General features: G+C 37.0%; 1 protein-coding gene across 1 annotated transcript; it reads left to right on the top strand.

Annotated features, from left to right (window-relative positions):
* Positions 1-1,708: 1,708 nt before the first annotated feature.
* On the top strand, positions 1,709-22,685 carry wnt2 (wingless-type MMTV integration site family member 2). Its single transcript, NM_130950.1, is given in 5 exon segments — positions 1,709-1,949; positions 3,288-3,508; positions 7,890-8,167; positions 9,804-10,068; positions 22,210-22,685. Coding segments are annotated over 5 exon segments (1,053 nt in total). The 5' UTR covers positions 1,709-1,866; the 3' UTR covers positions 22,416-22,685.
* The last annotated feature ends 5,307 nt before the right edge of the window (positions 22,686-27,992 follow it).

Genomic DNA, 27,992 nt, shown 5'->3' with positions numbered 1-27,992 from the left:
TCTGTTATTAGCAGTATTAAGCAGGTCGCACACCAGAAGCGCCGCTCGGCGGCGCGCCGCGCAGCGCCACGCAGCGCCACGTATTTTAGAATTCTAAACATAGGTTTCTATCAGGATACACACACCGGCGCCGCAAGTCGGCGGCTGTCGGCGGCGCCCGGCGACGGCTCAGGACGCAGTTCGTTTTTCAGCCGCGCCACAGAGCGCCATCTGATTAGTTTCATGTTAAATATCATTCGAATGTGCGCGTCTGGTGTGCGATACTTTAATCTGTCATGTACGCGCCGTGTCGCGGCGCCGAGCGGCGCTTCTGGTGTGCGACCTGCTTTAGCCTAGTTATAAGCAGTAGGCTAGTGGCAGGGTTATTGTGTCCCAACAATATTAAAGTTTAGTAAAGCAAATAATAATAAACATGAAATTATGCATATAACTGTGTGCTGAATTGGATGAATGATCAGTTTATTAGATTTTTTTAATTCTGAATAATGTGTCTCGGGTGGTTTGCTGTTTTACAGTTCAATTAAATAAAGCAAATGATAATTAATACTATTGATAATATAAATTTATAATTTTAGATACTAATAAATAAATTTGAATGAAATAAAGCAAGAAAAATAAACATGAAATAATGCATAGACTAATTGTGTGCTGAATATTTGGATGAGTGATAAGTTTATTGCATTTTTATCCCAAACATGTCTCAAGTGGCATGTTGTTTCTCAGTTCAATAAAATAAAGCAAATGCTAATTAATTAACAGTATTGATAACATAAATGCATAATTTTAGATACTAATAAATAAATCTAAATAAAATGATTATGATATTAAATTATTACATTATCATTGCTTTTAAATACACCTAGTTTTACTATATGATTATTAAGTCAAACATGTTTTATAGATTATTTAAACACAACATGATACACATTTCAACAAATAAGCTTGTACAAATACTACGTTTAAACACAAAACGGTTGGCCTATAAGCTAGATTTTTTTAAAGGGAGTGATGAATTTCATTTCATTTAAAAGGTACGCCAATAATGGCAAGAAAATAAATATAAAATCATTTATTTATTTTCTTTTTGGCTTAGTCCCTTTATTAATCTGGGGTCGCCACAGTGGAATGAACCGCCAACTTATTCAGCATGTATTTTATGCAGCGGATGCCCTTCCAGCTGCAACCCATCGGACAATTTAGCCTACTCAATTTACCTTTACCGCATGTCTTTGGACTTGTGGGGACACCAGTGCAGCTAAACCCACGCCAACACAGAGAGAACATGCAAACTCCACAAAGAAATGCCAAATAACCCAGCCGAGGCTCGAACCAGCGGCTTCTTGCCGACAGCACTACTGCGCCACCGCGTCGCCAACAATATAGCCGCTGCCCCATCATTGAATTGCATGTTTGATTAATATAATGTGCAAATGTATATCTATTTTTCTGATGCCCAAAGTGTTGTCTCTCGGGAGGTTATGGATTTATGGACATTTCACGTTCGACCACATTCTGCACTTTCGCTACTTTGGAAATGCGCCAAACCTGCGGCTGTTGTCAAGCTAGCCTGAACAGATACTTTCAGACATCTAATTTCTTCACTTCATTCCTGAGGCAGGTTTCGCCCACCCCTTGTGTAAGCAATTTAAAGCAGATAGGAGGATGATCTGTTCAGAAGAGCATCAGGCGGGTCTGCAGCGCTGCTCTCCGCGATGCTCTGACGCTCAGCTCGCCCGCGTCGCGTCACTCCGGCGTTCATCCGCTCTCACCGCCTCAGCTCTTCATGCCCTCCGTGTTTTATTTATGTGCTGTTAAAACCCGTAGACAAGTGCCTGAACGAATGAGTATCAATACAATTTTTAGAATATGAACTTTTTGCCAAATGGAATATGTTTCTATCTGTCCGTGGCAATTTGCTGGTTCTCATCCAGAGTCGACGCGTCGTGGTGGTGAGTTCAGTTTGCTTAATTTTTGTTTTTAAAGGCTATGCTTCTTCAGTTTAAGATATTAAACAGATTTTATTGAAGTAATATGTGGCAGAATATTGATTTAGAGTTTGATAGGCTCGTCTTGTGTGTCTTTAACTGTGTTCAAACAATTAATAGCTAATTGTTCATATGCTTTTTGTTTACATCCTACCCAAAAAAACTGAATGTATTGCATTTGCAGTTAACAACTCTGACCACCTCTAAATTTAAAGATAGCTTACTACTAAAGCTGTGACTAAAATTTATTCTCAGTAAATAATAAGTGTTTTACAATGCAACACGGTTAATGAAGATATTTTCTGATATCTGTAATCTCCTGACTCTAAATTTGGAATCATTAAAATGTGTTCATGCCTATGATAGAAGTCTCTCTTTGCTCACCAAAGATTTTTCAATGTTTTCGGTGTCACGTGATCTTTTAGAAAAGCTGCTCAAGAAACAGTAATATCTACGTTGAAAAAAAGCTGTGCTGCTTTATATTTTTCTGAAAACCTTGATATTTTACTGTTAAAATATTACTGTTTTTTAAAATACTTTTATCTATAAGTAATTTAAAATTTTTTAAAAGCTTTCTACCGAAATATAAAGAAGAAAAGGATTGTAGATCATAAGAAACATCATTATTGATTGAGCACCAATAATAACTCTAAAAAGGTGTCCACATAATTCATTAATGTTATCCCAACACAAATCCATTAAGTCAACACTTTAACCAAATTTGTGGATTGAAAAAAATTGTCCCAATGAAATCTCAAGAATTGTTGTTTCAGCTCATTTTAAAAAAGTAAAACAAGTAAAAAGCAAAATAAAAATATATGCAATAAAATACATCCTCCAAAGAAACCAGAAATGAACAGTATACAGAACCTTTTATAATATTTCACAATATTGTTGTTTTATTCAATTAATATACACTCAAAAAAATCTGTTTGCTGTTTGTTATGACTTTTTTTTTAAATAAGCTGAAACACAAATGTTGAGTTTTTTCAGGAAAACCTAGTTATTTTATGTTCAGTCCACTTAAATTTGTAAAAGCTACAGAGTTCCTTCATGTTGTCTGAACAAAAATCACTTGTGTGGAGCCCAACATTTTTTACAGTGCAATACAGTCTTGATAAGCAAAAGACCAATTCCTATTTTCTAAACTTTTGACTTTTACTGTATGCTCACAATAGTAATAGAAAAGACCAAAATTTTCAACTACAATTTCATACTTCAAAACCCCTCCTGTCTGAATTTGTGTGTTGAAACATGAGAACTGTAAGAGATTTCCATCGGCTCTTTCATCTCTTTATGCAGGTACATGGGCACTCTTGGATCGCAAGTGATGTGCGACAACATCCCGGGTTTAATTAACAAACAGCGCCAGTTGTGCCGCCAGCATCCCAAAGTGATGCAGGCTATAGGAGCTGGCATCAAAAACTGGATTGGCGAATGTCAGCACCAGTTCAGGACCCACCGCTGGAACTGTAACACCATGGCACGCGAGCACAATCTGTTCGGGAGGCTCCTGCACCGCAGTGAGTGTGAAGCTTCAGTGTACTGTTTCTGTACGCTGCTTACAGTGTGTGTTCTGCACTCCGATTCCTTATCTGATATCAGATCAGATTACAGAAAGTAAAACTTGATGAACTGGGTGTGCTTTTGACCCTTCTTTGCACATCTGTGTGTGTTGATGAGATTTGAGCAGATTTAAACTTGAATGTGTGGGCCAGGGACATACAAGAATGTCTGAGATGATTGAAAATTTAAAAAAATAAAAAAAACATTTTTTTACACAGTTTTTAAACAGTTTTTATAAATTAGATTTTTATATTGGTGGTAGCATACATTTTTGGAAGAAATAGATGTATATTTTTATTTATTTATTTATTTATTAAATTAGAATTATAAATTTATTATCAAACATTTTCCACTGTTACCATTTTACCTTTTCTGAAAACACACACTATATAATGTCAATAAGCATATTAATAGTTTATGTACACAAACATATTGTCAGGCATATTTAGAATAAATTAATTTGATTGCATACAGTATTGAAAGACTGTTTGACAACCCAAAATACTAATTAATTGTATTTTTACCATTAAGACTATCCTTTAAATCACTATGTTTTACCTATTAATTTATCAGTCAAAATATAATAAAGTTAGAATAAGATAAGAAGAGAATAAGAAGCTTAATATTTGATGTAGTATACACTGTTACGATTTTTGTAAATTACACAGTATTTAACAGTAATATGAACTGTATTTTACTGTAGGAAAGTTATGCAGTATGTTACTGTAATTTAAAATTGCATTGTGAGGTACGGTATATTTTACAGTAAAGCTATCTATATAAAATTCTGTAAATACATATACAGCAAGTTAACTTGTGCTGTAAATGTAAACACTGAAGCTAAGCAGGGCTGTGCCCGGTCAGTACCTAGATGGGAGACCACATGGGAAAGCTATGTTTCTGCCGGAAGTGACGTTAGTGAAGCCAGCAGGGGGAGCTCAAGCTGCGGTCTGTGTGGGTCCTAACGCCCCAGTATATTGACGGGAACTCAGCGCTGTCTTTTGGATGAGATGTTAAACCGAGGTCCTGACTCTCTGTGGTCGTTAAAAATCCCAGGATGTCCTTTAAAAAAACGAGTAGGTGTTTAACCCTGGCATCCTGACCAAATTTGCCCACTGGCCTCTGTCCATCATGGCCTCTTAACCATCCCCAAATCATAAATGGCTTCATCACTCTGTCTCCTCTCCACCAATTAGCTGATGTGTGGTGTTTCGTCTGGCGCAATATAGCTGTCATTCAGGTGAATGCTGCACACTGACAGCATACTCGCTCTAAATGTAAGGAATTATTATTATTATTATTATTATTGCTGTATTTCTTGCTGTATTTCTTGTATGTTACCTGCGAACTGTTGCCAGTAAGTTACTGTAGATTTTACAGTATATGTACAATTCAGAATAAGTAATTTTTTTATTTTACAAAAAATAGTTTTTATGCTAAAAAACAAATTTCACTGATATTTTTATTTTATTGGTGGAAAAGTTCTTTAAAACAAAGCATTTAATACTTTAATGATATATAAACGATTATGGTTTGTAAATATTTTTAGCCAACAAAATACCAATGTTTTACATTTTGAAGTTTTAGGCAATCAGTTTTTTTTTTTTGGACAAACCAATTTTAATCTCATGGAAATTCAAAACTTTTTTATTTAGAGGTTAATTTGTATGAATTTGTACGATCTTATTCGGCAAATTTAGTACAATTTGCTCATCCCCAATCACGGTTAAGGGGTGGGGTTTGGTGCCACACCTCCGTTTAAAAATTATGCATTTTTATATGACTGAACTTTCCTTGTGGGACTGAAAGTTTTTATTAAATTAAAACTGAAAGGATTTAGTAAATGCAAGCAATTTACATGGGCTTAATTGAAACAAACAAATTTTATTGAACATTACTAAATTTGAATTGTTTGTTTAAATTCAGCCTAAATAAATTGGTTGCAACCAGTTACCTTAAAATTTCTTTAGTAAATCCAATGAATCATTTTTCAGGCAATAACCCTAATTTTTAACTACACAAATGTTTGTAATTTTTAAAAAGTGAAACAATTGTCAATTCAATTCTGCAAATGATAATATTGCATTTAATGTTGGAAGAAATGTTCTCATACCTGTCCGGAATAAAACTAATAGCATTTTCCTCAAACCCAAATCCAGTAAATCCAGAGAAACTGAGGATCTTCAAGCAATCTCTTAATTTTTCCCCTCATAGCTGTATATATTACACGGCACACATAGACCCATAAACAATACATTATTGTTCAGTGATCGTCTCAAGGTGTCTGGAGGTAATCTGAATCGATAGCACACAAAAGTCTTACTTGACATGCAAGCGTATCCGTCATTGTGTTGAAGACCGATGCGAGTTTACAGAAGAATGCCTGGATTATTGTGTCTGCCGAGTTCATTCAGAGCTTGATGCTTTAACTAGGTGTAATTGGCAGTTTTGCAGTTGTAGGTTTTGCGACTGTAAAAAGTTCTCTGTGGCTGCGTTTTCTCATCCCTGTGTAAAATCATATTAATGGGAAGATCGGCAAAGGCGCAGTGAGTCCCAGGCCTCTAAGCTGCCCTGCACATTGAAGTTAAACCTGTGACTTTAATCTTCTTGCTTTAGGCATTCAGACCTCCCAGAAAGACTTCTCTATCTGTCACACTGTGAGAATCGACTTATTGTCAATGTCAGCTCGCTAATTTAAAACAATTGCTGGGATTTGGTGGCAGGCATTTCTCTGTCCTGTCGAACGGAAACATCTTTGGTGCACATGTGGAAGAGCTGCACATTATGAATGTTTGTTTAGGCTGTGGATTGTTAGTTGTTCGTTCTTCTCTGAGACATTGATGTCTGTTATAATCAACTTCACACGTTTGCTTAACTCACACATGCATAGATTCTTACTTCTTTCCATTGTAATCCGCTTGTTTATATAATGGATTATAAGATTAGTTTAAGTTGACAAATATATAGTCTGCATTTACTTTTATGAATTAACCTGTAACAGTGACGAATAAACAGAAACTTTGTCTGTAATCATGTATTTTGACACACTTTAAAAGTAAAAGTGCATAAAAGTATTTATTTAATTAATTATTATTTTATTTTTATAATTTACTGTATGTAGAAAATAATATCTCTCTCTCTATATATATATATATACAGTTGAAGTCAGAATTATTAGCCCCCCTTTGAATTTTTTTTCTTTTTTTAATATTTCCCAAATGATGTTTGACAGAGCAAGGAAATTTTCACAGTATGTCTAAGAATATTTTTTTCTTCTGGAAAAAGTCTTATTTGTTTTATTTCAGCTAGATTAAAAGCAGTTTTTAGTTTTTTAAAGGACAAAATTATTAGCCCTTTTAAGCTAACTTTTTTTCGATAGTCTACAGAACAAACCATCGTTATACAATAACTTGTTTATTTACCCTAACCTGTCTACTTAACATAATTAACCTAATTAAGCCTTTAAATATCACTTTAAGCTGTATAGAAGTGTCTTAAAAATTTAGTAAAATATTATTTACTGTCATCATGGCAAAGATAAAATAGATCAGTATTAGAAATGAGTTATTAAAACTATCATGATTAGAAATGTGTTGCAAACAAATCTCTCGGTAAAACAGAAATTGGGGGAAAAAATAAAGAGGGACGCTAATAATTCAGGGGGGCTAATAATTCTGACTAATTGTGGTTCTGTGACTGATGGTGTTGGTTGCTGTATAGTTAAAAAACATGAAAGTGAAAGTAACTAGCTTAATTTCTTATTTAAATAAATTTAAATTAAATAAAATTTTAACCTGATCTAATATGGGCGTCACGGTGGTGCAGTGGGTAGCACGATCACCTCACACCAAGAATGTAGCTGGTTCTGTGTGGAGTTTGCATGTTCTCCCTGTGTTCACATGGGTTTCCTCCAGGTGCTCCGGTTTCCCCCACAAGTCCAGTGACATGCTCTATAGGTGAATTGAATGAACTAAATTGGCCATAGTGTATGGGTGTGAATGAGAGTGTTTGGGTGTTTCCCAGTGTTGTGTTGCGGCTGGAAGAGCATCTGCTGCATGAAATATATGAAATATATACCTGGCAACACTGTTACCAACTCTGCTAGATTTATATACATTTTTTGGTAACACTTTAGTACTAGTACCAATTCCCACTATAAACTACTGGCTCATTCCCAGCTTATTATTAGGATATTGGCTGTTTATTTGTATTCATAGTATGATCTTATTCTACATCCTTAATCCTAACCAATACCTAATCCCACCTAACTAATAATAAGCAGCAAATTAATATTTCATTGAGCTAAGAGTCTTAGTCTTTCTTTGGTTCTTTTTTCAGGCAGTCGTGAGGCAGCTTTTGTCTATGCCATCTCCTCAGCTGGTATGGTCTACACATTGACCAGGGCGTGCAGTCAGGGTGAGCTGGAAAACTGCTCATGTGACCCTGGAAAAAAAGGCTCATCCCGCGATGCCAAGGGAGCTTTTGACTGGGGGGGCTGCAGTGATCACGTTGACCATGCCATCAAGTTCACCCAGGTCTTCATTGATGCCAAAGAGAGGAAAGAGAGAGATGCCCGGGCACTCATGAACCTGCACAACAACCGAGCAGGGAGGAAGGTAACAATACTGCAATGACCAACCCAGGCTCAATGGAAACACAGTTGAAGACAAAATGATAAGCCCTTCTGTGATTTTCTTTTTCAAATATTTCCCAAAGGATGTTTAACAGAGCCAGGAATTTCTCACAGTATTCCCTAATTCCTACCATATGTTTTATGAAATTATTTGTTTTATTTTGGCTAGAATAAAAGCATTTATTATTTTTTTCTTCTTTCCGTTAAACAGTAATTGGGGAAAATATACAGGGGAGCTAATAATTCAGGAGGGTTAATAATTCTGAATTCAACTGTATGTGCCCAGGTCTAAGTTTTTGAGAACTGAAAAATCTGGACAACGTTTTCTTGTATATTTTGTTTTCACAAATCCACTAGAGGCCACCATGTACATTTTTGACCATCTCAAATGTTTTACTGGAGGCACGTTTTCTAATAAAGCCACAGTCACAATACACATTTCACCCCATAGATGTCCATTCATACGTATGCGAATATGACAGACCGGAAACACAAGCTCATGCGGCTAGGGCTAAGTTTCTAAGTGCGGCTAGGGCTAAGCGCCTAAGTTTCGCTGTTCGCTGCATTGCAAAGTTCAAGCTTGGTAAACTCTGCGGCCTAAGTTCCATTTCTCATAAATCCACTAGAGGCTAGGGTTGTCACAATACTGGAATTTGATACCAATCGATCTTGAAGTTTAATAAACATCCATTTCCCACAAACATTTCAGTGCTCTGGAGCACATTCTTAAAAAAACGCTGAGTTGCCATTGTGTTCACGTGCTCAACAGAAATTATTATGATTAGTCGTGAAGGTCATCAGTTCACCAAACTAACCGCTGTTTACTGAGTGCAACCACAGATACAGGGATACTGAATAGTTTTAAAGCCACGATTCATCAGCGCATCGCTCTTATGCCAGCTTATTGTCAAACCAGCGGATCGACATGTCTTTAAAGTGCTCCAGTGACCTTGTATCTGTGTTTAGAAGAAGTAAAATTCGGTGAGTTTCGATGAACCGATGACCTTCACAGGTAATCACAGTCATTTCTGTTGAGCACGTGAACACAATGGCAAATTAGTGCTGTTTAAGAATGTGCTCCACATTGCTTAATTGTCCGCGGGAAATTGACTTTTTAAAAACTTAAGTACCGGTTGGTATCGAATTCCAGCATTGAGACAACCCTACTAGAGACTGCTGTGTACGTTTTGGGTCATCTCTCAATGTCTTTCTGGCTTGTGAGAAAATATATTAGCTTGATACTCACCCATCCGCCCCTTCCCTAAACCCTACCCGTAGTGTTTTCAAAAGCAAACTAGATGCTTTTACTACGGCGTCACATTGCACTTTGTTTAGGCTTACGTTTTATCTGGTTTCTGGAACCATCCTTGGCCAGACTCAAACGCTGGTGATCTACCAAAGTACACCAGTCACGCTGGAAAAGCCGTCCATATGTTCGTCCGTAGCATTCGTTTTGCTCACAAAATGCAGCTATTATGTACCACAAAGCACATATTTCTCGGCTTTCAGAAATGTATCCCTGGGCACATTTTCTCAATGAGCCTGTGTTGGCAATGCTAAATAATAATAATGCTGGTTATATACTGTTTTTACTCCAATCTCCTTTTCTTTTTTCTCAGGCGGTGAAGCGCTTTATGAATCTGGAGTGTAAGTGTCATGGTGTCAGTGGCTCATGCAACGTCCGCACCTGCTGGTTAGCCATGGCTGACTTCAGGCAGACGGGGGACTATCTTCGCAAAAAATACAACAACGCCATTCAGGTGGTGATGAACCAATATGGGACGGGCTTCACCAGCGCATACAGGATGTTAAAGAGGCCTAACAAAAATGACCTGGTCTACTTTGAAGACTCGCCTGACTACTGTATATGGGACCATGAGTCTGGTAAGTGTGCCAAAAAAATAAATAAATAAATAAATGTTTTATGTTTTTGTATGTTTTACGCACTTTTGTGCTAAACAAGTAACGTTATTGATGATAATACTGTCACTTAATGCACTGACCATAAGGCAAAGTAGCACCAACTCGCACTTAATACTAGGCATATGCTAGTTTTGTTGAATAAAATCAGCAAACAATATAATGAAATATGACAACAAGATGCTGCGGTGCTAGAAACTTGTATTATTGTCGGCAAAGGGAACGAGTCGTTCATATTGGAGATTCATTTACAAACAAATCACTCGCTGTGTTAGAATAAGAAGTGAAAGCAGTTGGGGGGGGGAGTTTCAGGACATGGTTTAGATCAAATTTAACAGGGAGAGTGGATAGTTCATTTTCATGCACACAAACACGCTCTTTGTTGGCAATGCCTGTGCGGTCACTTATCCATCGATGTAGAAGAGTAAAGCAAAATGATAATTTGAATTTAAATTTGAATTTAAAAGATCGTTGCATACAGACCACCAGAAAAACTCACTATCATAGATATATGTATATGTGTATATATCTCTTGACTCTGGATGGACAGTCCTCCACTGCACCTTGGTCCTACAATAATTTCAAAGGAGTGCTACCCTGTACTAAAATGGCGGCTCTGTTGATGCATTCCATCCAATATTTATGCCTAAAAACCTGTGATATTAATGAAGAACTCCATAAGAGCACATTTACATTACACTATTTTCAACTAAAATTTGGCCATTAATTTACAACAGCATTGGGTTGGTCTTAAAATGCTTAAACTTGTAAAATAGGCATCAGTGTGCAGTTTAAAAAAAAATTTCGATCTCTTGTTAAAACGGTGATGTTTTATTTTATTTTAATGAAGATGCGTGTAGTTCATAATTCAGGAGTGTTTTCCATCCTTGAGAAAGCCAACATACTGTTGTACTACATAAACTTCTCCCTGAGACTAATTTCTATATGCATCTCCTCCTAGAACGTTCATACAACAACTACCAAACTAACTCCAAACTGTTCTGATTCGGGTTGCTATATCTTTTCCAACTGATCCGACCTACGGTTTTCCGAAAACTGACCCTAGCAACTGTCCCATTAACTTGCATTGTAAAAAACTGCCATTGACTTTACATAGGATATACTAACAACATACCAATTCATGCTAACGACATACAAATCCATACTAATTCATACTAAATTCATCCTAATATGCTAGTTTATACTAGAAACATACTAGCAACATGCTAATTCTTACTAGAACCATGCTAACAACATGCTAATTTATGCTAGAAACATGGTAATTTATGTTGCTAATTTATGCTAGAAACATGGTAATTTATGTTAGCAACTGCCTAGCAACCACTCAGAACACTATATCAGCTGCCTAGCAACACCTTAGCAACCACATAGCAACCACTCAGAACACCTTAGCAACTGTCTAGCAACACCTTAGTAATCATCTAGAACACCATAGCAACAGCCTAGCAATGCCATAGCAACCACCTAGAACACCCTAGCAACCACCTAGCAACGCCATAGTAACCACCTAGAACACCCAAGCAACCGCATAGCAACACCTTAACAACTACCTGGAACCCCCTTGCAACGCCTTAGCAGCTGCCTAGCAACAACTCAGAACACCTTAGCAACCACCTAGCAACACCTTAGCAACTGCCTAGCAACCACTCAAAAACTACTTCAATTATTTAAATTTTAAAACCTCTGCTCCAACAATTTAACTGTTAAAAAGCTTTTGCTAAAGTGACTTTTAATAACATTTTTCGTTGTTTGAAATGATATATTGTATGGGTTGTTCATGTAAATTACGGTACAAAAACATTTCTGAACCACCATACTTTTGTTCAATGTGTTGTTTAGACTACTTAAAACCTCAATAACTGTTAAACTGCAATTGAGTTATGCCATGATGCATAAAGTGCAAATGAGTGCAAAACACCCATTATTCACAAGCTATTAGCAATTGTTAATCAAAGAAAGAGTTCACCCTCAAATGAAAATGTCTAAACTTCTCTGAATTTCTTTTCTGAACACAAAACAAGATCTTCTGAAGAATGTTGGGAGAAAAGGCCATTAACATTGAAAGTGGGATTAAGAAAATACTATGGGAATCAATGGCTGTTTTTGCTCTAATTCTTCAGTATATCTTTCTTTGTTTATCAGAAGAAAGACTATAGAAGAAAAAAATATTTTATCTTTGTCATGATGACAGTACAAAATATTTGAGTAGATATTTTTCAAGACACTTCTATACAGCTTAAAATGACAGTCAAAGGCTTAACTAGGTTAATTAGGTCAACTAGGCAGGGTAGGGTAATTAGGCAAGTTATTGTATAATGATGGTTTGTTCTGTCTATCGGAAAAAAATATAGCTTGAAGGGGCTAATAATTTTGACCTTAAAATGGTTTTAAAAAATTAAAAACTGCTTTTATTCTAGTCAGAATAAAACACCTAAAACTTTCTCCAGAAGAAAAAATAATATCAGACATACTGTAAAAATTTCCTTGCTCTGTTAAACATAATTTGGGAAATATTTATAAGAAAAAAATATTCAAAGGGGGCTAATAATTCTGAACTCAACTGTATATATGGCCTTAGATTGACACCATAGTTTACCCACTCTCTACTTGTCACAAACCTGTTTGAGTATATTTTTTTCTGCTGAACATAAAAGAAGATATTTTGAAAAAAGTTGGAAACCTGTAACCATTGACTTCCCCTATAGTATTTGTTAAGTACAATAAAAGAAAGACCTGTTAAAGGTTTGAAACCACTTGAGGGTGAGTAAATTGAGAGCCAAATTTCAGTTTTGGATAAACTTTCCATTTTAATAAGTATTTTTCAGATAATTAAGAAAATGAGCACTGGGTGCCAAATATGCACTAATAGCTGTGAAGTATCTGAAAGTGTTCTCTAATTTTGAGCAGTGCTTTCTTTTTAATTCTGTGCCGAAGAATATATGTAACTTTCTCTGCTCTTTAACTCCTAAAGCTATGACCTTGAAATTTAGGAAACTGTAGGCTGTTTTCTAATTCTGATCTCCTCTGTCAGGACAGAATTATGTTTTATTTTTGGCTGAATTATCCCTTCAAGTTGATAAATCAAACCTGTAGTATTGAGCATGTTTCATATCCCAGTGTTTGCGTCTCCACCCTGTGAGACTCCCACACTCTGCTCAGAAACGGGCCGACATTAGTCTTTGCCCCAAACAGCGTTGTAATCAGAGGACGGGAGCTATTTAGCTGGTTATTACATACACAATAGTCATAACCCAATCCTGTAACCTGAATGCGGGTAAAGATTCCCTCCCTAAGGCAGAGGTTTATCTCTTTTTACCTTTCTCCCTCTATGTGTGTGTGTGTGTATGTACTGAATAACACCAGGTGTACCTATGTGGGAAGCAGTAAAGGAGGGGGTGCCTGTCAGACTGCAGATGATCCCTGCTATCAGGTGACGCTGTGTTTAGACACATTACCACAGTTTTGTGGGCAGAACGGGAGCTGAAATTTAATCCCTGCGCGCAAATGCTATAAATCACTGCCTTCCACGGCGGCACCTCTATGTTTTCTGCTTAAATCTGGCAGGAATATTTAGAGAGCTAGGTCATGTCTCTTTTTAAGTGCCCTGAGATGTATGTTGAACCCACTTGAGGTATTCATTATTTATTGCGTGTCAGTATAACTGCTCATTTATAAGTATATCAATTTGGCACGATCATAAAAACGGGTTGTATGTATAGTTCAGAAATCCTTGCTATTAGCGACACCAGTGGCCGTTGGTTGAACTGCAGGCAGCAAATTGTTGATTTTGTTTGCACTCGTGTGCACACATAACATACAATTGGCTAATCGAGATTCAAAGCAACGGCAAAGTTGTTATATGGTTAGAAATAAAAAATAGTAGTGGTGGCATGGTTGCGCAGTTTGTAGAGCTGTCGCCTTACATCCGGGTGGGTCAGATGGCATTTCTGTTTAGAGTTTGTATATTCTCCCTATTTTCGCATGGGTTTCCTCCAGGTGTTCCATTTTCCCCCACAAGTCCAAAGACATGCGCTATAGATGAATTGGGTAAGTTAAATTGTTCGTAATGTATGTGTGTATGTTCAGGTTGGGCTAACAACCTACCTCGTAAACGAAAACACCCAGCAACTTGAATATAAACGGCCCTGGGTGTAAGTAAGTAGTAGCTTCCCCACTACTTGCTGACAAAGTAGCTAGCTACTGAAAAAACTACATTGTATCTTATGTAACTCAGCAGCTTTCAAGCTACTGTAAAATATTGCTAAGCTGAGCTGTAGATACCGAGTACTTAACCGTTATCGTGTGTGTAGAAACAGTTGTGTATACTACTAGCCCTGTATAAATTGACAGAATAAATTGATGGTTTGCTTCAGACCAGGCCCGGATTGGCTAATCGGGAGGACCGGGAGAATTCCCGGTGGGCCGGTCCGTTTTTTGGCCGCAAGGGCCGGTGTCCCTAGCTCCAGAATCTGTTGCTCTCAGCAGTCACACTTTTTAAATTAATTTTTTTTTTTTACTTGACCACAGTCTTCTTATTGATTATTTTACAGCAGCGCTGCTCTCTTTATCTATTTTCTGGCAGCCTGGTTAATGATTATATAACTTAGACGAGCCACTTCTTATTGCACAGCTGTTCTGGTTCAGTGGTTAGCATGTTAGATTACGACATTGCAGACCCGGGTTTGATCCTCGTCTGAGAACATTTGAAGTTCTAAAGCAGCTGTTTTTTTAAAAAAAAAAAAAAGATGTGATAGTGTACTATGATTAGAAACTGAATTGGAAATGTCCTTATTTTAATATAGTCAGTCGTGAACTGAAGTGGGCTGGTCTGAGGCTTGAAACTCCAGGGCTGAAAAGGAGTGCCACTCCGGCCCTGCTTCAGACTATACATACAGTGTTTTTATTACTAGACGTTCAACGTTACTGTACTTTAAAGAATTAAGTTCAGCCACAAATCAAACACAAAAAAAATCTATGTAAGTTGTACAGTTACTGTATAAAAATCAGACTGACTCTGGGTTTGCTCTGTTAAGCTAAGCTAGCTGGCATATTTGTCATTTAAAAAGATGGTATCGGATCGGTTTACTGTTTTCTGCAACATAGGCTCATTCTGAAAACGTGGCCCTATATACATTTCTGAAGATTGCGAATTATGTAGCCAGAAGTACGTACGGCTGCATTCCATATTTAAAATGATCACTTTGGGGTGGTATGACGCCGTCTTTTTGTGCTTACCAGCTGGCCACTTACCTCCGTGTGGACGGTTTTCTCACTGTTACCAGTTTATCTGGCAGCTTGACATGTACGTTGGCAGACTTGAGATGCAAAGAGGAGTTGACCATGACAACAAGGTTAGAGTCTGGCAAAGAACGATTCCAGAAAGCGGGTACGACAAAAACAAAAGCCAAAAAAATAAAATAAACAAATAAATAACAGGGAGAGAATTTGGTAAAATCTGAAAATGTGGTAAAAACAGGCGAGGGCTTTTCTTTATCTGGATTGCTTTTTAAAACTGTTGGTTGGGTTTAGGGAAGTGGGTGGGCGGGTCAATCGATCCTTTTGAAAACACTATTGGTTGGGTTTAGGGAAGGTGTAGGGTGGGTCAGTCAATCGGTCAGTCAGTCAGTCGACAGTGGCCTCTGGTGGATTTAAGAAGAGCAGGTGCAAATGGCACTCTCAAGAACAATTTGAGATTTCAAAAAGCATACAAATCGGCCTCTGGTGGATTCGCGAAAACAAAAACTGCAAAAAAAATTAAAAAACGTAGCTCTTGGGATGTATTTGGGGTTCTGCAGAAATGTATATAGAGCTACGTTTTCCGAATGAGCCAGTGTTGGTTTTTTTGTTTTCCACACTTTTTGCTGTACCGACGAGTATATTAGATAGATACTAGTATCGTTATTTGAACAACCCAATCTTATACAGTATACGTTGTACTGTTTTATATCCTGTAGACATTTGTGTGGCCAAGGCCTAGTGTTACCGCAGCTTAATCTGTAAATTCATCATTTGAAACCATGAGCCCACTAGAAGATAGCTGAATTAAAAACATAAATTTAAAAATGTTGCAATGTAGGAAAGTAAAAAATAAATTGTATGCTTTCAATTGATTTATTATTATTAACTGGTTTATTGAATGGATGTTTTTAAAAAGATGCTCCAATGCATATCATGATCATTGTAATGCCCAAAAAAGAAAGCCTTAAAGTCTGTTGTGACATAAGTTTAACACTTTCAGTAAGTTTATTTTTTATTAATACTAACCGACTATGTTATTTAACATGAAAACTGGAAAAAATATTTATTTAGCATTCATTAGTCTTAATGGTAATTTAAAAATTAGAAAAGGTGTTAGCAATGCGCCTGAGCTAATATGAAGTAACAGTATTAACCAATGTTAACAACAGTATAAAAAGTAATTGTTAGTTGTTTTTAACTGCATTAACTTACCTTAGAAAATGGAAGCTTTGTTCATGGTGGCTCAGTGGTTAGCACTGTCAAGTAGCAGCAAGCAAGAAGGTCGCTGGTTCGAGCCCCGGCTGGACCAGTTCGTTTTTCCCCCAGAGTCCAAAGACATGCGCTATAGGTGAATTGGATAAACTATATTTTTCTGTAGTGTGTAAATGAGTGTATGGGTGTTTCCCAGTCTGGGTTTCAGCTGGAAGAGCATACGCTGTATAAAACATATGCTGGATAAGCGGTCCATTTCGCTGTGGTGACCTCTGATTAATAAAGAGATTAAGCTGAAGGAAAATGAATGAATGTTTATTGCATTAAAGCCAGCAATCTATTTATATATAATTAGTACTTACACATTATAAATTATCAAAATAATTCATCTTCACATTTTTTTTCGTCACCTATGAGGGTACGTTTTTAAAAACACGAGGACCTTATTTGAGTGTCAAACTTTCTAGCATGGTGGTTTGTGAGAAACTCTCGGCCAGCAGTCTGTTTGATGTCAGTTTTAGGAGACACCAACTATACCTCCAGCGCATAAGTGTGAAATCAATTACTAGCTCTCACCATGGTCACACATGCTAAACTCATCTCTTGGCACCCCCTCATCTTAATTCAATAAGCAGATGCACGCTCAGGTACAGGCTGCCCATGATGTAACCGATATGAGCCCAGCATACCAGCCTGATGAACTGCTGGGAGGGGTGGGGGGTATCCGCATCATGCCCAGACACATGCCTGCCTGCTGACAATTGAGCTCAATCGACCGCCAGTGACATAGCAATGCTGGCGCTACTGGTAGACTGAAGTGTTTTGCTTTCCTGGCCTTCTCACCTGTAAATATTACAATCAGGCATATTTAAGTGCTGTAATTGGGTCCCTGATGCATATCAGCCTGGAAAATGTGAAAAGGATAACCTGGTATTTTGAGCATTTTCTGCAGCTATGTGAGCAAATAAGTTACTCAAGATATTGGAGGTAATAATGCCGAACTATTTTGATGAAGGACTTTGGCTAAGGTATTATAGAATGACCAAAACAACCTTTCAGATGTTATACAATGTGGGTCAGTTTGCTGGTTTGTCCACTAATGTCATCTCATCATGCTTATTTCTACTTTTACATGATCTGTTTTGTTTAGCCTACTTGGTTGTGCTCTTAAATTTTTTTCATCCAATTTTTTTTTTGTTTTTATTTTTTGAACACAGAAAAATCGTAAACAATTAGCATATAGCAAACTGCATATTTATACATGTACTGTAATACCAGTATACAGGTTGTAAAATAATAGTATTAATAATAGTGCCAACATTAACAACAATAGTGTCAATAAAAAGGAAAAACTGAAGAGTAATGACAAGGACATACTAAAACAAATAAAAATAATGAAATAAATTGATATATACATATACACACATAAATACATATAAATAAAACAAATTCCCAAACTAAAAAACAAATCTGTATTTAAGGTTAAAGGTAAGGGTAAAATTAAGGCAGTTGAAAATAAATAAATAAATAAATAAAAGTATGATAATAGACAAATAGAAACAGGTATTCAAAACCGTGCTGAGAGAGGTCTACGACAATGAGGAAAGGTATTAGAAGCCCAAACAGGGAACCTTAAATTACTATAAAAAGGAAAAAAATATACATAGATAAAATTAATAAAGAAGGGGAAAAAAATTATGGGGCCTGGAACCAGAAGTTTCTGCTTTTTGATGTCTCCTTGATTCAAATTTGTAAACATTTAAGTTTGTCCAAGGTATGTGCCCAAAGTCAGATGGTGTCCTCTCTTGCACCATGGATGTGAGCCGTGGACATTTCCAAATATCAATAATAAGAATCCAGTGATGATGATTAAGAGAATGTGGAAGCTTCCATCTTGTCGCAACTATTTTCTTGGCTACTGTCAAGCCAGCTAAAAACACTCGTTTATTAAGCTTGATATCAGAAAAATCATTTAAGATAAAAATAGAGAGAGACTGAAACGTTTATATTGACGACAATTTTCTTTAACCATATTCCAAAAATAACCAGGTCCCAAGATTTGGGACAGTCCCAAGTCATGTGAAAGAACGTACCATCTTTTATGCAATGATATAAACTGAGCATTAAAATTGGTGGATGGAAACATAGCTATTGTTTTCACAGAGACCAGAGCTGTATTTATAGATTACTCCCCAAAACACTTTGGAACATCTTTGGACCACAAATTAAATGAAGATTTTTTAGAATAAATCCGAGAGCTCTGACACTCCATAGACAACAACAATCACGAGACATTCGAAGTCCAAGAAAAGGAACCAAAAACATTGTAAAAACATTTTATGTGACTTCAGTGGTTCAACTGTACTCATCCAAAGCTTCAAGAACAATTCAATTCAATTCAATTTAATTCAATTCAGCTTTATTTGTACAGGGCTTTTACAATGTAGATTGTGTCAAAGCAGCTTCACATTAATGGTCAAAGTAACTGGATCAGGGTAGTTCAGTTTTTAGTGTTTAAGTTCAGTTCAGTTTAGCTCAGTTCAGTGTGGTTTGAAGTCATTACTGTGAGTCCAAACACTGAAGAGAAAATTCATCGATGAGTAGCTTTTCAGACCCTGAACCATGCAAGCCAGTGGTGACAGCGGAGAGGGAAAAAAACTTTACTAATAGGAGAGTGAAGAAAAAAAACCTTGAGAGAACCAGCCTCAGTTCGGCACGACCATTTTAATTTCTCAACTGGCCAAAAGTCTTGTGCAGAGCTGCAGTCTCAGCAGTGGAGGCTGGAAGCTTACCTCAGCGAAGACTCGTCTGTCCCTGGAGCGTAACTGGAATCAGTCTCATGCTCTCCACTCCCCCATGACCAACAGCGCAGCAGCAGCTCAGGATACGGCCTGGTCCCGGATATGGACACCTTGGGATCATCTCGTTGCTGGTCTTGGGTCCAATCAGGGACTCCGCATAATCTGAGGACCTCAGGATGAGTATCCCCAGGTGGAAATGGAGAATAAAGAGAATAATTAGCGTAGCTGCTGTTCATAGTGTATATAAACAAGATGCAGAAACTTGTGTGGAAACCCGCTAAGTGATGCATTGAGTGTATGTTTACTAAACAGATAGGTCTTTAATCTAGTTTTGAACTGAGAGAGTGTGTCAGAGCCTCAGACATTATCAGGAAGGCTATTCCAGAGTTTAGGAGCCATAAAGGAGAAGGCTCGACCTCCCTTACTCGACTTTGCTATTCTAGGTACTACCAGAAGCCCTGAGTTTTGAGATCTTAAAGAGCGAGCTGGAGTTTTTCTATTTGCATGCGTTTTCTTAACTTGCAGCACTTTTGAGCTCTCCTGGCTACATACTATAAAGGCTCCGCCCTCTTCTGTAAAGTAGCAGCTTATTTGCATTTAAAGGGAAACACCCAAATAAGGGCAATTTTTGCGTACACCCAAAAAGGGTCAAATTTGACAAGGTCTAATACATTTTCTACGGGATGTTTTTAGCTGAATATTCACAGATAATTTTTTTATTAAAAAGGCCCTCTTCAAATAGGTCACGTCACAAGACAACACATCTGTTTGCTTAGTACTGAGAGTTGACTGGGACCGAAAGGTTTTCATAAACAAAGGCTGCAGATTGTCACTCAGAGTCAGCATGAAAGCCAGGGTTTGTACAAGGTCTTTAACGATTTCTGTATCAGCAACAATCGGCGTCACGTCAGCCTCATAGAGGACGGCGGCTGAGATTAGAGCCGATGAAATGAGTACGTGATGAAGAGCCGGAGCAATGGATGATAGCTTCTATCATCAGTCCCTCATCTGAGCTGGAGCAGGCGGTCATCCTTTTACAGGTTCTTCGAGACACTGTCAGACATCAGCCAGACGCTGCACAACACTGTTCACAGGAGCCCGGCCTGCTTTAGAAATGTCTACGCATATTCACTGCATTAATACACTTTTACTGAGACAAGATTTCAGTATCATTAGATTAAAGTATGTGGATTTGAATTTTAGGTTTGGTTATTTCAGGTCTGTACTGACCATTTTAAAGAGATTTCACTGGCTTCTTCAATGATCAGTTTTTTATTTGTAGCAAGACATTTTTATGTTTAAAATGTTTTTATTTTAATTCATTCATTCATTTCCCTTCGGCTTAGTCCCTTATTTATCAGGGGTCACCACAGCGGAATGAACCATCAACTATTTAGGCATATCCAACTGCCCATACACACCTGTACACTCTCTCATTCACACAATATGGTCAATTCAGATCATCCGATTCACTTATAGCACATGTCTTTGTTTATTATAAATACACTCACTGGCCACTTAATTAGGTACAATTTACTAGTACCAGGTTGGACCCCCTTTTGCCCTAATCCTTCATGGCATAGATTCAACAAGGTACTGGAAATATTCCTTTGAGATTTTGGTCCATATTGAGGCGTGATGCAAATCTCCCATTCAACCACATCCCAAAGGTGCTCAATTGGATTGAGATCTGGTGACTGTGGAGGCCATTTGAGTACAGTGAACTCATTGTCATGTTCAAGAAATCATTCTGAGACAATTTGCGCTTTATCCTGCTGAAATAAGCCATCAGAAGATGGGTACACTGTGGTCAAAAAAAGATGGACATGGTCAGCAATAATACATAGATAGGTTGTTGTGTTGACACGATCCTCAATTGGTACTAATGGGCCCAAAGTATGCCAAGAAAAAAATCACCACATCATTACACCAGCCTGAACCATTTATACAAGGCAGGATGGATCCATACTTTCATGTTGTTGACGCCAGATTCTGACCCTACCGTCTGAATGTTGCAGTAGAAATCAAGACTCATCAGACCAGGCAACGTTTTTCCAATCTTCCAATATTGTCTAATTGTGGTGAGTCTGTGTGAATTGCAGCCTCAAATTGCTGTTCTTAGCTGACAGGAGTGGCACCCGGTGTGGTCTTCTGCAGCTGTAGTCCATCCTCCTGAAGGTTTGACGTGTTGTGCTTTCAAAGATGCTCTTCTTCATACCTCATTTGTAGCGACTGGTTATTTGAGTTACTGTTGCCTTTCTATCGGCTCAAACCAGTCTGGCCATTCTACTCTGACCTCAGGCATCAACAAGGATTTTTTGCCCACAGAACTGCCGCTCACTGGATATTTTCTCTTTTTCAGACCATTCTCTGTAAACCCTAGAGAAGGTTGTGCGCAAAAGTCCCTGTAGATCAGCAGTTTCTAAAATACTCAGACCAGCCCGTCTGGCACCAACAACAATGCCATGATCAAAGTCCCTTAAATCACCTTTCTTCCCCATTCTGATGCTCGGTTTGAACTACATCAGATCGTCTTTACCACGTCTACATGCCTAAATGCATTGAGTTGCTGCCATATAATTGGCTGATTAGATATTTGCATTAACAAGTAGTGGGACAGGTGTACCTAATAAAGTGGCCGGTTAGTGTATTTTTACATATGTTGGTATACATATGTACGCATGTATATACTGTTTATATGTGTGTGTGTAAGTGTGTGTGAGACATTTTTTCTTTAAAAATTTTCTTCAACAGCACTTAGGACATTAAAAACATTGTTAATCATGTGAGAATCTAAACCTTGAACATTTTTAATTTGTTCTTCTTTCCGCAGGTTCGGTGGGCACCGGTGGGCGAGTGTGCAACCGCACGTCACGCGGTACTGACAGCTGTGAGGTCATGTGTTGTGGGCGGGGCTACGACACATCAAGAGTGAGTCGCACAACCAAGTGTGAGTGTAAGTTCCAGTGGTGCTGTGCTGTTCACTGCAGGGACTGTCAAGAAGAGGTGGACGTGCACACCTGCAAAACCCAGTCCTAATCAAACCACTTCTACATCGCTTTTTTTATTGTGGCTCGTTGGAGAAATATATGTACACAACATGACCAGCAACTTCAAAACAATGCTGATTTGAAGCCTTAACTAGCTTTACCGTCTTTATTCGCTGTTTTGTTTATTACTCTGTCATAACACAGATATTTATTACTGCTTTGGAGCGTAAGAATGTTTATCTTTAATGTATTTTCGTATGTTGAAATGTAAATACAAACTTAATGTAATTTAAAATAAAATGTACACGTATGTAACAAAGTGAAAGTCTTGTTATGCAGTTTGCGCTAAAGATTGAGATTTTGGATGTTGTGCTAATTTTATGTCTTGTAATGTTAATCTTTTATTTGTTAAAAGTGATATTCATTCATTCATTCATTCATTTTTTTCGGCTTAGTGCCTTAATTAATCAGAGGTCACCACAGCAGAATGAACCGCCAACTTATCCAGTATACAGTTCATCCGGAAAGTATTCAGAACGCTTTACTTTTTCAATTTTACACTCTTTTTCCAAAATGGATTAAATTAATTTATTTCCTCAAAATTCTACACAAAATATCCCATTATGACAAAAAGAAAAAAGATTTTTTGAAATTGTTGCAAATTTATTAAAAATAAAAAACCTGAAAAATCACTTGTACATAAGCATTCACAGCCTTTGCCGTGTAGCTACTTTCTGTTTCCACTGATTATTCTTGAGATGTTTCAGCAGCTTAACTGGAGTTCACCTGTGGTAAATTCAGATTGGACATGATTTGAAAAGGCATACACCTGTCTATATAAGGTCCCTCGGTGCATGTCAAAGCACAAACCAATCATGAAGACAAAGGAATTGTCTGTAGACTTCAGACCATAAGAAACAAAATTCTCTGGTCTGATGAGACTAAAATTGAACCCTCTGGAGTGAATGCCAGGTGTTACATTTGAAAATAAAACAGGCACCGCTCAACACCAGGCTAATACCATCCTTACAGTGAAGCATGTTGGTGGATATTTTTCAGCAGCAGGAACTAGAAGACTAGTAAGGATTGAGGGAAAGATGAATGCCGCAATGTACAGAGACATCCTTAATAAAAACCTGTTTTAGGGTGCTCTTGACCTCTAGGGCGACGGTTCATCTTCCAGCAGGGCAATGACCCATGCCAAAATATCAATGGAGTAGCTTTACAACAACTCGGTAAATGTCCTTAAGTGGCCCAGCCAGAGCCCAGACCTAAATCCTAATGAACATGTCGGGAGACATCTGAAAATGGCTGATATCATCTATCATCTATCAACCTGATAGAGCTCGAGAGGTACTGCAAAGAGGGCTGGGCAAAAATTCAAAAAGACAGGTGTGCCAAGCTTGTGGCATCATATTCAAAAAGACTCAAGGCTGTAATTGCTGCCAAAGGTACATCAACAAAGTATTGAGCAAAGGCTGTGAATACTTCTGTACATGTGATTTTTCCAATTTTGAAGAAATAAATTAATTTAATCCATTTTGGAATTAGGCTGTAACATAAAAAATGTGGAAAAGGTAAAGCGCTATGAAAACTTTCCGGATGCACTGTGTATGTAACTTTAATGCTATCAAGACCTGCCTGGAACTACTTTAGCCATGCATTTATCTAAAAAAAACAGCACACCTTGCACCAGCCAATCTAGTATTCAGCATTCATGTAGTCTGAGTAATGTATTACTGTTTTGGATAACATATTAGGACAATCAGTCAAAGTCTAAACAGTGATTTACTTATGATCAGTGGTGTGGGAAATCGACTTCTATTGGCTATCGTTTTTCAAGCTGACCCTACGTTTTATTTATCAGTTGACAATTTTTTAAACAAATTGTCAATTAATCAGGGTATGTGTTGAAAAGGAAGTTCTGCATCCTGATACAGGACCCTCCTGGAACAGCACACAACAGCTGCGTTTGTTATCTGCAGGCTGCAGCATGAAATGACATACAAGCTCCTCCATGAAGACGCCATCGTAATGCTGCCAAAAATCAACGCAGGGTGAGGGCAGATCTAAGACCACATTGTGATGGTCCTGCCAGTCCAGCAGCAGTATAATGTAGGTACAGCTCAGGACTTATAAGCAACCTTAAAGTGGGACAGTCCAACTACAAGAGAGACAATATTTAAAATGTTTAAAAGGGAGAGGTTTCTCATATAGGGATTTAGTTCAGGCTGGTTATCTAATGAAATATTTATCTTCTGTCATTTACATTAATCTAAGTTTAAATGCAAAAAGTGACTTAAAGGTTATGACATGATTTACAAGGCTGAGGTTTGGTGCGTTCTCTGTCTTTGCTGTGAATTTGACAGCCTCTAGAAGGCCCTCCTCACAGTGGGTCCCCTCAAATATGGAGCAGAATCTTTTTCCCCAATCTTATTGATGATGGTGTATTTCAAGCAAATGTGGTCTACTTAAAATTTTCGTTATTAGATTAGATCAGATTCAACTTTATTGTCATTACACATGTACAAGTACAATACAAGGAAATGCAGTTAAATTAGTTACGCAGTAAATAGTATTAAATTAGTAGTATTTAATGAAGGATTGAAGTGTCCTTCAGTATGGCATGCAAGACTTAATAATAAAATCTTTAGATCTTGAGGCTGAACATCCACAACTTGGGGGAACAAGTATGGAGAACATCAGGACTACTGGAAGGAGAAGAAGGTTATCATTGTTGTTCTCTACACTGTAAAAAATGCTGGGTTCTATGCAATTCATTTTGTCCCAACACAAATCAATTAAGTTAACCTAATTGTTTTTACAAATGTAAGTGGATTGAACTTAAAACAATTAAGTTCTAAACTCGTTTTAAACAAGTAGTTTGAACAAGCAGCAAATGTCATTTTTGAGTGTACCCTATAAAAAATGCAGGGTTCCACACAATTCATCAATGTCCCAACACAAATTGACTAAGTTAACTTAACACTTTTGACAAATTTATGTGGATTGAACATAAAAAATTAAGTTGTTTCAAAGATATCTCAAGAATTGTTGTTTTAGCTCATTTTAAATGAGTAGTTTGAACAAGCAAAAATAGACTTTTTGAGTGTACATTGCACACAATATCGGATCTAAAGATAGGAATGCCAAGCAAACTTTTGATTTAATGAGATTATATTTCATGTAATATTGCATACAGACCTCCTCATATTAGCCCAATGCAATGTAAGAATAAGTTTGGTTCTTAAAACATTAAACTTCTTCGAACTATGTTTACCCTAAATGTATCATATTGTAATAATCTGCATTTTTATACGTAATAGTGATGTTTACAAGGGATTAAGAGACTTTTTGTACTGTTTATAGCTTGATGTTTACCGTCACCTCCTCGATATGCCTCGTCCTGGTTCACCAGTTCACCATGAGTGGATTTGCCCAGATTAACAACATAAATTAGTAGTAAAGCGTCCAACCGTCCACCCCTTTTCTGTCTCTTTTTCTTTGTTTTATCCCCTCTGCTCTCTCCACCCTCTCGGACACCCACAGGCGTCTCGTAGGAACTAGGATGGAGCTCCGCCGTGTGGTCGATGGGAGTCGGTGCTGTTTGAGGGTCGAGCCTGCCGTGAACACAGATTACTTTGCTTTCTCGCTGAGAGACCCTGACCCTATCAACACCTGTACTTTACACCAACAAAAGCACTGCTGATCACACATCTAACTGGCCACGAATTATAAAGGAGATGTCGACGATGAATTACGTTCTAAAGTTCTTGAAATTCCTCTGCAGAGATGCTCACATTATATTTAAGCTATTTAAAAATGTTAACAAAACACAATTTTAAAAAGTTGGCAGTAGCCTGTGTTAGGCCTGCAACACATTTCTTATATTCAAACGGTTTATTTTGACAATATATTTTATTATTGTAGATATGATATTATTATGAAAACAAATTGGGGCTTTATTTGTTACTACTCTGGTAATGACCTAACAATAAAAAATAACTGTAATTAATTAAACTTTCAACACTTAGCCTGCATTATGCTAATAACTTTAAAATGTTATTTTAACACTAGTTAATGCTTTAAATTAGTTATAACAGTTGCATAGTTAATAAATATTTCATATTATTTATTTTAAATGTATGTACTTGTTAGTTAATGCATCATTTAATGTTGATCAAAAAAGTTTAAGTGATGATAATTTAGTGATTACAGGTAAGTTAATGTAATTAAATGTATAATAATAATACATCACATGACATATAATAATTATCAAATGACAAATGTAAAACCAAAAGTTCCTGTATTTGTATTTGTGAACTTGATACACAGATTCATTTGAATGGATACAAAAGTGATTCACTTTAATTAAAAAAAATTACTTACATGTGCAGGTTTTTGCCATTTGAGGGCAGCAAAGATATATTCAGTGAAATGGCATGAAAACGCATATGTTGCATCTGGACCACAAGTTGGATTTCATATCTTCATTAAATTCTATATTAGATTATTGGTAAAATACTGTGTAATAATATAAAATGATATGATTAGTATATAAAGTAGCAAATTCATTTTATAACACACACACATACACACACAAAAACACAAACACACACACACACACATACACATTTATGCTCATAAAAAACACTGATAATCCTGTGTATTTTGTTTATGTTATTGGCCTGCACGTTCATATTTAGTAACAGAATTAAATTTCTAAAAGCAAGTGGGAAAAAATTTGTGCGAAAAAAAAGCTATATATAATTTTGAAAAGTTGTGACACTGTAAAAAATGCAGGGTTCTGCTTTTACACAATTCATTCATGTTGTCCCAACACAAATTCATTAGGTTAACTTAACACTTTAAACAAATGTATGTGGATTGAACATAAAAATATTAAGACACTCAATAGTGTTATTTCAGCTCATTTTAAATAAGAAGTTTGAATGAGCAAAAAATAAGTTTGAATGTAATAAAACGTCATAGAAGTTTAAAATGAACAATTCTGAGCTATTGTATACATAAATGGTTAAAATAAAATTATACCACCAAAATTAAAATTAGCTTAAAATATATGTATATCTTGAAATTTATTTAAGAATTTATTTAAGCTTTATTTATTTAAATTTATTTAAGGAAAGAAAGAAAGAAAGAAAGAAAGAAAGAAAGAAAGAAAGAAAGAAAGAAAGAAAGAAAGAAAGAAAGAAAGAAAGAAAGAAAGAAAGAAAGAAAGAAAGAAAGAAAGAAAGAAAGAAAGAAAGAAAGAAAGAAAGAAAGAAAGAAAGAAAGAAAGAAAGAAAGAAAGAAAGAACTCCAGTCCAGTGTTTGTTGATTGGTGTTGATTCAAAAAGAATCGATTCATGAGAGTCATTCGTTCGTTTACCCAACTACTGTGGTTGGCGCTGCACAGTTCACTAAAAAAAGAACCATGAACCAAGAATGTTCCAGAACTGTTAACGTAAATACAAATAAAATGTGCTAAAAATGGAGCAGGTAATGAATCTTTTCTCTGCTCCTAACTCTATTCTTGACCTTCTCGTTTCCACGTCAGAGCAGCAGGCGGAGCCACGAGCACGGCTTCGCCCTCCCGCACACGCGCAGCATGGACCGCACGCACGCG

Source organism: Danio rerio, chromosome 18, assembly GCF_052040795.2.
Source record: "Danio rerio strain M-AB ecotype USA chromosome 18, GRCz13ab, whole genome shotgun sequence".
Taxonomy (NCBI): domain Eukaryota; kingdom Metazoa; phylum Chordata; class Actinopteri; order Cypriniformes; family Danionidae; genus Danio; species Danio rerio.
This window is presented reverse-complemented; position numbering and strand designations above follow the sequence as displayed.